General features: G+C 33.5%; 2 protein-coding genes across 2 annotated transcripts; one reads left to right on the top strand and one right to left on the bottom strand.

Annotated features, from left to right (window-relative positions):
* Positions 1-1476: 1476 nt before the first annotated feature.
* On the top strand, positions 1477-4557 carry LOC132554374 (gastrula zinc finger protein XlCGF57.1-like). The gene has a single exon (XM_060218678.1). It carries the CDS (start codon positions 1500-1502, stop codon positions 3498-3500), a length of 2001 nt encoding a protein of 666 aa, XP_060074661.1. The 5' UTR covers positions 1477-1499; the 3' UTR covers positions 3501-4557.
* Positions 4558-5880: 1323 nt separating this feature from the next.
* LOC132554382 (maleylacetoacetate isomerase-like) lies at positions 5881-11623 on the bottom strand. The gene is made up of 7 exons (XM_060218689.1): positions 11551-11623; positions 11110-11177; positions 10736-10816; positions 10253-10330; positions 9097-9223; positions 8741-8843; positions 5881-8251 (listed from the first exon to the last, which is right to left on the bottom strand). The coding sequence occupies exons 1-7, from the start codon at positions 11621-11623 to the stop codon at positions 8125-8127; spliced, it is 657 nt and encodes a 218-aa protein (XP_060074672.1). The 3' UTR covers positions 5881-8124.
* Positions 11624-12370: the final 747 nt, after the last annotated feature.

Genomic DNA, 12370 nt, shown 5'->3' with positions numbered 1-12370 from the left:
CGCGGATGCATGTTTCGTCAGAATCCTGGACTGTTGTTTCATACCCAAGCGAAGCCCTATAACGGTCTAAGCATTGTTGATCGTTAACAATTCAGTGAGGTTTTCATTAATTACAACCTAAATAAACAATCAATAATTTTTTGTTTGATGGTGCAAACAGTCTTAGCCTATGGTGCGAACGGTCCGTGGGTAAAAAATGGATGGTGTGAAAATGACAACATGGGGGCTAAAGGTCTTGGGGCGAACGGACTTTGGTGCGAAACGTCAGGTATTCGTTAAAAACACAGTACTGAATAAGAACCAACTTATATCATATCACGGAATTCGTAATATAATTGTATTGCTGTGAAAAACAGTCTACTACTTAAAAAGCTGTGTAGATGTCTCGACAATGGGCCCTAACAGTACTAGTTCCTAAGGTTTTGGGCTAAAAGGGATGGAATTGATTCAAATTTCAAAAAATCTTCTCTACACCAAAGTATGGTAGAATCAGTATGGACTGTGACGATAATCTGAACTCCCATTTTATTTCAGTTTTTTATATATTTCACAAACAGAACTCCCATTTTATTTCAGATTGTCCACTTTCAGATTATTTACTAAACATTCTGCTCACAGATCTCTCATTCTCTTCAAAATCTGTAACAGCATCAAAAGGCATTGATTTTCATTGCATTTGCTTTAGTTTGGTTACAACATATACCCATACCAGGTTCATCTTCCCTATGCTTAAAGGTTTATCAGATCATCTGCCGTAATGAAATATCAGCTGCTCTATAGCTTCAGTAAATTCAGTCGAAAAGAAAAACAAAATGACACATTTGCTGTTGAAAGTGGAAAGCAACTTGCCTGTGTCTGCACTTTCACTCTTATTACTTAGAGAATTTGAATCCTGTAGTAACAATTTAATTTCTTAATCATGTCTTTTTTCCATATAGTCATGACCATAAATATAGGACTTTGAAAATTTCAAGAAACTCTCAGTTCATGTTCATTCTCTGCTTTTAATTAACACAGTCTGATAAGTCATGATTACAAGCACACCTTTTAAAACATTAACAAACACTAAAAAGCTCCACGCTTCTCATTGGTTGCCATACAGATTATTCATGTCAATCCAACTTATCTATAAAAAGTTTAATTTACATGTATTTATATTTAATTGTTGACCTTATGAGGATGCTGAAGTGTGGATGAAAGTACTGTAAAGAAAACTTTAGCAAGTTTTCTCTGTTGTGTCATTACTATTATAAAGTATGGTAAAATGATAAAGAGTAAGGTGTTTAACACGAAATATTCATGGGATGTGCTGTCATGTATTTGTCGTAAGTCAATGTCATGTAATGTTCTTCCATGATGTTTCATCATTTTCTTCTTCCTATTAAATTCTGCTAGTAATATACCATGTATACTGTGTTCATGATGAAACAACATTGCATTAATTGTTTCTTTTTACTTTCAGGTACAAAATTCAAGGAGAAAAGTTCTTTAATTGGGACATGGATGATAAAGGATTGAGCCAAATTGGGAATGATGAGCAACAAATGATGATAAATACAGAGCATAGGCCCTTTAGTTGTGGTGTTATTGTGGCTGATAAAGGACAGGTGGTGACCAATACAGAGAATAAACACTTCAATTGTGACATGGAAGATGAAAGATTTAGTCATTTAGGGGATGAAGAAAGACAACTAAAGACAAATACAGAAGATAAAGCCTTTAGTTATGATATTACTCTGGCTGATACTGGACAAAGTGTGTTAGAAAATGAACAGAGGCTGGCAATGACAAGTACAGAAGATTGTGACATGGAGGAAAAAGGATTAAGTCAGATAGGGCATGAACAAAATCAACCAATGACAAATACAGAAAATAATCCCTTTAATTGTGACATGGAGGATAAAGGATTTAGTCATTTAGGGGATGCAAGGCAAATGATGACAAATACAGACAATAAACCACTTAATTGTGACATGGATGTTAAAGGATTTAGTCAAGTAGGTGATGAACAAAGAAAACCAATGAAAAATACAGAAGAAAAACCTTTAAATAATGATACGGGTGTTAAAGGAAATAGACCGTTAGGTGGTGCACCAAAAAAAATAACAACAAGTACAGGGAAAAAGGTCATTAAGTGTGAAGTTTGTGGTAAAACTTTCACTCGTTTAAGTGATGAACGAAGACATATGATGACCCACACAGGTGAAAAACCCTTTAAATGTGATATCTGTGGTAAAGGGTTTAGTCGCTCGGGTGACCAACAAAGACATATGATGATACACACAGGAGAGAAGCCCTTTCAGTGTGATATTTGTGGTAAGGAATTCAGCCATTTAGGTCATAAACAAAGGCATCGTTTGATTCATACAGGTGAAAAACCATTTCAGTGTGATATCTGTGGTGAATCTTTTAGGCAATCGGTTCATCAAAAAAGACATATGATGATACATACGGGAGAGAAACCATTTAAGTGTGATGTGTGTGGCAAAGGATTCAGTCGAGCAAGTGATCAACAGAGACATATCAGGACACATACAGGCGAAAAGCCATATAAATGTGAAATTTGTGGGAGAGGGTTCGGTGCAGCATATTCACTACAGGAACATATTGGGACACACACAGGTGAGAAACTCTACAAATGTGATGTCTGTAGTAAGACGTTTCGTCATTTAAGCACCCTACATACTCACCTGAAGATACACACAGGAGAAAAACCCTTCAAATGTCAACAGTGTGGTAGAGAGTTCAGTCAGTCGGGCAATCTACAGAGACATAAGGTGATACACACAGAAGAAAATCCATTTAAATGTGATGTCTGTGGTGAGGCGTTTAGATTGGAAAGCTTTCTGAAGGATCATTTCACAAAAAATCACACTGGAGAGAAGTCCTATGGGTGTGAGGTCTGTGGTAAGGTGTTTCGTCATTCAAGCACCCTGCATATTCATCGTAGGATACATACTGGAGAAAAACCGTACAACTGCGGTGTGTGTGGTAAGGAGTTCATCAGACTAGATTCATTAAAGGCTCATCTTAAGAGGCATACTGGAGAAAAGCCCTGCAAATGTAGAATGTGTGGTGAACAGTTTACTAATTCAGGTGACCTGCGATTGCATCTGACGAAACATACGGAAGAAAAGCCATTTAAATGTGATGTTTGTGGTTGTAAGTTCGCCGAGCCTGAATTCCTACAGAAACATCTGAGAGAACATACTGGAGAAGAAACATCATATAGATGTGATGTTAGTGGAAATGATCAGACTATTGCACACACACAACTAGATCCGAATACACATACAGAAGAGAAGCCATTTAAGTGTGATGTCTGTGAAAGTCAGTTCTCTGATTGTGACTCCCTACAGAAACATCTTCAACAACATACTGGAGCAATAAAAGAAACATATACGTGTACTTGTATTGTTTGTGGAAAGGATATTAGTCCGGCTGATGTAGAGACCCACCTACAAACACACAGAGGAGAGAATGAAAATGAAGAAATGTGATGGTGCGAGGGTCTAATAAAAAAGGGAGCCTGTAGTATGATTGTGAGGAACAAGAAAGATGGTGTAAAGTCCCATGATGATTGCGACCTACACAGACACATATTAATTAAAGGATATATAATACAGGAGAGGACATCGTAATTTAGTAGTCAACATACTTCACAGGGTAGAGGCCATTCTGATATCTGTGGTAGGGGGTTTTGCCTCTGCAAACGCACCTACATTGGACAAAAAAAAATTTATGCCATTGTTAATGGCAAGAGATTTAATGTAGTCTCTCATCGTCATTGTTTACATAATATCAACTAGACATGTTCACATTCGCGGAACAGTTGTAGAAATTAGACATTCATACAGAAAAGAAATGTCCCCCAATTTCATGTGTTTGTATATAATATACTTGATAAACATTTTAGAGCACATAGCCCTATCTGTGATATCGAATGGTTTTACACTTAGCCCTATGATTCCTTTAAATAGTATTAAGTCTACAAAAAGACATTGGGAGTGCCTGAGTAATACACAGATCAATAGCCTTATATACCTAGGACTTTGATAGTCACATCACTATAAACAGGAACACTGACTATACACATACTGAAACCATGTCTGTGAGGTCTTGAATTTGTAACATCCCTTACATTTACACACCACAGGTTGCATTAAGTGTAAATGATGTCCAGTTGGACGGGATGAATTTGATAATGGCTGGCTCAAGTCCTTTTACCTTACATTTTATATAATTTATATTTTAAAAGTCAACACAAAGATTTTTCCCTTTTTTGTATTTCTCCTGATTCATTTAATTTAGAAACAGTCGTTGAAACTTTTAGGATTAGTCTTTTTTATTTGAAAGCTAGTTTAACAGTTAATGAAAAAGTAATGCTGCAGATGTTTTTATTAAAAATCAAGAGAAGGGGAAAAAATTATATATTGTCGAAACAGGTCTTTCTAGATTTTGCTACATGTATCTTAAACACATTTTACAAATGATTTTTTTATAAAGAATTCAAATTTCACATTCAATTGTTTAGAGTCAGTATTTCTTTAATGTTGTATACAATGGTAAAGTAAATTAAAATGATGAAAGTACGAGCTTTTAGTTTGTGTAGTGTTTGCAAGAAACAAAAAAATCCTAGTCCACAACCAAACAGGCTTCTGGCAACGGTGGAAGAGAAAAATAATAAACTTTTTTTTCCAACAATTGCGAAGCAAGTTTTTCCAACTTATATTAATCACTCTTGTTGGCTCAGATGGAAGTGCCGGAGTTGGGCAGGTGACCCCATGCCTTTTCACATCCATTCTGGGTGTCGAACCCCAGATGGCTAAGTGAGAGGCGAGTGCGTTACTACTGCGCCACCCAACTCAAAGAGAAAGACTTGTGCTTGTATACATTGTACGTATACGTCTGGTATGGAGCAAGCTCAGAGTTCTTGCAATGGGAGGCAATTCAAGAAGGAACTAAAGAACAAGAAAATAAGGCTCAGAGAATGATTATCAAATGGAAAAGCTGAACGCATGACTAGGTACGAAAGGAACAAATCAGAAAGTCAACTTTGTCCATGATTATTTCTGTTTATAACAAGAGGCCTAGCTGCCTTGACGGTCACCTGCGATAAGCAATGTTTAATATAAAGTTTAAACAGTAGTTATCCAGTGTCATGCAACAGAAATTGTAACTCTGAATATTGTAAGCCAATGTCGATACATTCATACCATCAAAACTGTCATCCTATACTGATAATTCTTGCAAAGTTACAAAATTGTAGTTGGAAATAACCAATGTTATGCTCAAAAATGCATTTTTTCTATGAAAATTACAGTTAAGTTTGAAAAAACATCCTCCCGAAGAAGAAATGTGAGGCCCATTTTGGTAATTGAAGCACCTTAAGACGCTTCCATTTATACAGAGTATTTGATTCTTCCATTACTGGGTGTTGAGAAGATTTTTGAAATTTTAACCCCTTTTTAGCATTTAGCATTTCAGCTCCTAGAGGTCAGCAAGGATCAATATGAGCATACCATCAAGCTGTTATCCTTCACTCATAATTCTAACCAAGTTTGAAATATTTCCAACAATAATAAAAATCTGGTTTTCCTATATAATCGATATTAAAATTAATCCCCTCCCCTCGGGTTGAGAAGATTTTGAAATCTGAGTCAATTTAATCACCGCCCCTCAGGCCATGTAATTTGGTGCAATCAGATTTTCGCACAATTTCAGCTTTCCATAAATAAGAGCAATTATGAATTCACACATTTGTAACATTTGCATAGGCAAACTGCAATTATATTTCAGATAAATATTTTCAGCATGAAATATGCTGAATGAAGATTTTGGCTTTACAGCAAATTTAAACAATTAAAAACAGACAATAGGTCAAATTTGTAAAGTGTTTCATTTAATAAAACTTCAAACTTTCTTCATTATTTTCAAAATATCTCATTGAAATTAAAATATGTTCATACCTTTGAATGACAATATCTCAAGAAACGTTTCCTTTACTGTAGAAATAATCAGACCTATGTACTCTGAACAAAGAAATGCTATTCATAACAATATGAATGCCATTTCATGTGTCAAAGTTCATACCAATTTCAGCTGATAAGATCAATATACATGTAAATTTTTACTTAAAACACAGGTTCTGTAATAGTTTGCATTTTAAACATTGGTGTATTGCTCAAAGATTTTACTGGTACACTTACCAGATTGAGACAAACAAGTACATTTATATTCTTGATTGAACACCTAGATGGTGAAATATTGATGTGTCAGATCTATAAAGTTATCAACATCACCCACATGACAGGAATGTACATATATGCTGACACCAAAATGAATCTGAAGTCAAAACATATCAGGAATAAATGAGTTTGTAATCATGTAAAGCTGCCTTCTTATTTGTACAAAGTAAACTAAAGATATATACAAGTATAACCATACATGTTAACTGTATTTTGAAATGACTGAATCATCCTAAATATAAGTCTCTGCCTTAATATAGGATCATTTTAAAACTAGGTTCCACCTTAATATAGGATCATTTTAAAACTAGGTTCCACCTTGATATAGGATCATGTTTAAAACTAGGTTCCACCTTGATATAGGATCATGTTTAAAACAATTTGACGGAGAAGTCTGTAGTTAGCTTTATAGTGTGTGCATTCAATGCTAAAAGTTACTACTGGTGTAAATCAGATATTAACTTTCTCATATATACGTATAAGGATAATAATCTCATGTATAATAAAGTGATAATTTTGAACACAAACTACACTTTGATCCAAACAATTAAACAGTTGTCAAACAAATTTGTCACTACAGACAATTTTTTCATAAATTGTAACAAAAGCCCCAATGGGCTGCCATTGCCTCATCAACAGTGACACTCAAAGGCCTGGTTAATCATAATTTTCACAGCTTTAACAATTGTGACCCCAGTAATCTTGAATATAAAGCAAGGTCATTTATTTTCACAAGCTCTATTTGGTTTCATCCACCGAACCTATCAGCCCAGCTAAATATCAGGTTTCTATATCCTCTGGTTAATCACAAGGAGATATTTGAAGATTTGTGGACATTTTTTACCTTGAATATTTGCCAAGGTATTTTCTTTCCACAATTTGGTTGGGCTACTTCTCAGGAACATACTAGTTCCATACAATTACACAAGTTCTTTTGTTCCATCAATAGAAGACTGAAAGTTTCATAAAATGTGAATCCAGTCGCTTTAAATGTTGCCTCATGATTACTTATTTTCACAAACTTTGTGAGGCTTCATCCCAGCGACCTAAGAGCCAAATACCATAATTTGAGGTAGTTTGGTCGATCTGAAGATTGTAAAAAGTTTTCATAAAGGTGAACTCTAAAACCTTGAAGAGCATGATAAGTGAAAAACATTTCTTTTCATAAACTTAGTTAGATTCATCCAAGGAACCTTCTAGCCAAATATCCTGACTCATGCTTATTGAGACGATCTTGCTCAACTGGAAAAGATGATGCTGGACACATGATGGAGGATACAACACAGCTTCAACTCACTTGCCCATCTGGAAGGTTAGCTAACAAAATAATTTTCTGAATTCTCCATTAATACCTTGCCTAATTTAAGAAGTAACATATCAAAGTAAAATACATCAATATCTTCGTTAAAAGTTCATTCTTTCTCTGCATATTTTTTTTTTTATTAATATCTTACTTCTAAGATATAAGTGATATGTTTAGTGTATCTTGAAAATGCCTTTGTATTTTCCATACTTTCCAATAAACTAAAGTCTGTATAATTATGAATGAGAGAAAAAAACATGACTTTGGCAAGTCATCCATGGTTTGATGGATGCAATGATCACAGAACACAAATGTGAAACAAATTATCAGCTCAGTGACAGAAACTAGCAACTATTTCTTTTAAAGTTAAAATACTTATACTTACTTTCCAAATTCTTATAGAAACAGCCTTCATATTAGTAAAATATATCTGGTAAATTTTCCTACAAACTTTTTCCAAGATCCATAATACTAATTTGACAAAGTTGTATCATTCAATTTTCTAAAACCAAATAAATCCCTAATTCATTGTTTCTTATGTGAATCTCTCGCATTCTTGATTTTTCTATAACATCAGCTGCGCAGGTTCTCTGGGCAGTCATCCATTTTAGATGGATGAGATTCTTGGAAGGCATCTAATTGGAGAAGAGCATTATTTATACGAGAGATGGTAGGAAACTGATCCATATCCACTTTGAATCTGTAAAACATAAAAATTGTCTTCAGACAAAATACTTTTTCTGTTTCTGGTCAAAAAAAGTCTTCACATGTTAAATAAAAATAGTCTCTTATATAACTTTTTCTATAAAATATTTTGCTTAAAAATTTGGTAACATATCAGTTTCCAAACTCAAGTTTAATCCCCATCCAACTCAAGAAGATGCATGCTGGAGCGGTTGATTATTATAAATTACTGTGAAGCCATTCATTTTATGGAGGATTTATTTTCATTGATTTCAGGGGTGATCTTTAACCATGAATTCATATGTTAACGAACTGTTCAAATGTAAGTACTGAGCGATACTTATCCATACAATCAAATGACCACGAAATCAAAATTCTTGATAAACGGACTAAAATATACAACTTTACAATATGTCATATTCATGTGATTTAGTCCAAAACTGTACTATATAGTAGCGTTAATGTTTTCCATAAAATTGTACCCCATTACAAGTTTCCCTTTTACCTGTTGGCATTGTACACCTGAGGAACAAGGCAGGCGTCGGCCATAGTTACACTATCTCCTACACAGTACTTTCCAGCAGTGCGTTTCAAGATCTGTTCCAGAGCTGAAAATAAGATCAAAACAAGATAAAAAAACAAAGAGTAGATTATAATCTTAATACATCTATTAATCATTTTTATTTTTGAAGATGTCTCCCTAACTATTAATTAAAAATTTTTATTTGCTACTCTACATACCCAATTAGTCCAAAGATATCACTTGATAACCGTAACCTTTATATAGTAAAACTGCGATCAAGGAAAATCAAAATGCATTTCTTTGGGCTTCAATTAACCATAAACAAAAATTCCACTAACCTACAAATCCCTTGTCTATCCAGAACTTGCCCCATTCCATTTTACCATCATCCCCAATTTTTTGTAACACACTCAGATTCTGAAGAGGCTGGATTCCTCCAGAGATCACTGACACAATCTCTCGCACCTTGAAAAGAAAAGATTGAACTTTTTATGTTTTTGTGTACATTTTAATACAGTTATATAGTTATTTGCGGCTGGAATTACTTCCCTTGAAAGTATATGAGAATGTCTTTTCATTGTATAAAGTTTACAAGCATCATCTATCTTAAAACTGATATTACTACAACTTCAACACAATTGTGTATCTAATGTTTACACTTCATGTTACAAAAATCAATTATGATTGTGGAAAAAGAACAATTTTACTTCAAAACCAAAGTCATCAGGAAATGATCCAATACACTTTAAGATGAAACATGAAAATATCATAAGATTTCAAATAATCTTTGAGAGTGCCGTCAAACGTTGAAGTTTACAGACATAACACTTACCAGTATATATGCTATGATATTCCAACACGTCTTTAGACAAAGTTTCTAAATGGAAATCCCTGAACCAAGGGACAAACCTCTACATGGATCACCATACTTGAAATAATATCCTTAATGATTTATTGATTGCAAGCAGAAAACTACTGACAGTGCTGATTACATGTTATGATGAAGATAATTTAGGAAACCATAAAGTACGAGTGAATTTGTGTACACTGTTCCCAGCCCCTGCCCTGGCCCCGATAATCGTACCAGGAATGTAAGAAATAATTAATATCTCGAGAACAAAAAATCTCTAATAAATCTCAATTTTTTTTACATAAAGCTACTTAAATATTTTTAAAATATGACACTTTGAATGAAATAATTTAAATATAGAGATTTTTTTAAATCAACCATTTCTTTTTTCAGGGGGTGAAAATTTGTATGCCACAATCAACTGTGTAATTTTCCGATTTTCTGCCAATAACAGCTATCAAATGGTCTGATTTCAGATTTTTTTTAAATTCCAAACAAATAATTAAACCTATCGGATTGTATATTCACCAGTTTTACCCAGAACTTATGTATATATTTCACAAAAGGACAGCACTCTACAGAAAACAATTTTGAAACAAAATACCAATCACATAATACATTGATATTTCAGAATGCAAACATACTTTGACTTTGTCTAGAGGATCTTTGGGTAGTAGCGGCTTTTCTGGATGGACTTCTTCTAAGTATTCCAGCATGGCTACCTTTATTGATAAAAAGAAACATCCGAAAGTAACTCCATTGTTGGTAAAGAATTTGTCTGAAGAGAATTATGTTTATGACTGAAGCACAACATATAGCTATTTTGAAATAAGTTGAGCAGAAAAGGAAAAACAGCTTTAAATCTATAAACTGTTGCACCATATTGTATGTTTTATAAATAGGTCTCCAAGTAATGGGTATACATTTTCAACAAAGAACATTTAATTCCTAAATGAATATAGTATACAGGTAATTGAATTATACACTTTTAACAATCAATATATAATTTCTACCAAACCACAGTCTAGTTTTTTCACCATGAAATGATATACAGTGGAACTTCTTCAAAGCGACCATGCAAAAGGATCAGTTTGAGGAAATTGCACTATGCCACGCAGAAAACTTACAGATTGTGTCATTGTACTGCCATTCATTACAAGTGCAGGAACTTGTTTCATTGGGTTAATAGCAGCATATTCCTCTTGTCTCTGTAACAGAAGATTTATAGACATAAAACTACTTATACTGGTAATTTGTACTTCTGTAAGGTTTGCTCTGTAGTTTCTTTACTTATAAAACATTTCCACAAGTACTTCAAGACAAGAGTTGTCGAAAAATTATATTACTCTTCTCACTAACTTATTGATCTTACTGTCAATTATTTATAAACATTCTTCAAAACAAAACCACCCTCCATCAATTGTATTACTCCCCCTCTCCCACCAACCAAATAATCTACACCCAGATCAGAGGCTTTTAAGAAACTACATAAATGTCTCACCTGCTGTCCTCCATCCTTCACCAAATTAACATATTTGGACTCGTATTCAATACCTTTCCAGGCTAATGCTAAAATGTACATCATATAATTAGGTATCAAAAGTAAGCATACATGTAAACATATACACCAAACATGTATTTTTTTTTAATTGATGAAAAATATTTGTGAAATCTTTTAAGTTCTTAAGTGATATAAAATGCATTTTTCCATAGACTTGTAAGTCTTTATTTGGTTTAGATATTGTTATTTAATACCTTTAAGTTGTGATAGCTTATGATAGTTGCAATATTCTTATGCTATTTTATATTTATATAGAATAATAAAATGGAAAATCGTAACTGGAAATTAACCTTGATAACATATCTTTCCTGGTGTACCAGTTTAACAATTTTATCAAATTAGGACATGTACATTGAACTGACACAGTAAATTTCAACATACCAATTCTCACCCTCCATGAACATGAACTCCGAAAATAGGTATATAGCACTGGCTGTGAACCAATAAAAAGCATGTAAAGGTTGTTACAATTGATATAAAAGTAATCAGTTAAAGTTTAGGAAATGAACATCATTTCTGTTTATCATTAAAGTAAATACAATGAATTTTGCCTGATGATTTACGCCAAAATAATTGTTCCGTGCAGTAATATAGTTACAAACTTAACGTATGCGACAGCGATTTTATGAATTTTCATAAATAAATTTGTTTGTTACAACGTATAAAATAACTTATTTCAACAATTATTTATCATAGTTTTTAAGTGAATTCAGAAATAAATTCCACCGAATTCATGCACGTGCAAAAAAAAAAGATGTTTTATGTCTATATATTATGAATATAGCAAAAATAAAAATATATATGGCAAGCGTATTGTGACAATGGCACTGCCAGTTGCAGGATAAATAAGAGGGGGTATTTATGACCATATTGATCATAACCTGAAAATGGCATCGCTTGGAGGTCCCTACAACGAGTTATCAGTTATATATATATATAATAACGAGTTATGTGTTATATATATAATATAACAAGTTATCTTTATATATAATATACACAATCCAACTCACATCATGTTGGTGTACAGATTAGTCTTAGACACTTGACGTGCTAGACTCTTCAAAACTATCGATTTTGATCATCAGATGACCAGTGTCGGGCTGTTCTCGACATTTTACGCGATATTGAATAGATTCAGCCTATTCTATAGAGTAAGTAGATATGTACATATATTTCCATATTGTTGGCATTGACAGGTGTG

The sequence above is a fragment of the Ylistrum balloti genome, unplaced genomic scaffold, assembly GCF_031769215.1.
Source record: "Ylistrum balloti isolate Yb309-2 unplaced genomic scaffold, AGI_CSIRO_Ybal_v1 Utg370398, whole genome shotgun sequence".
Taxonomy (NCBI): Eukaryota; Metazoa; Mollusca; class Bivalvia; order Pectinida; family Pectinidae; genus Ylistrum; species Ylistrum balloti.
This window is presented reverse-complemented; position numbering and strand designations above follow the sequence as displayed.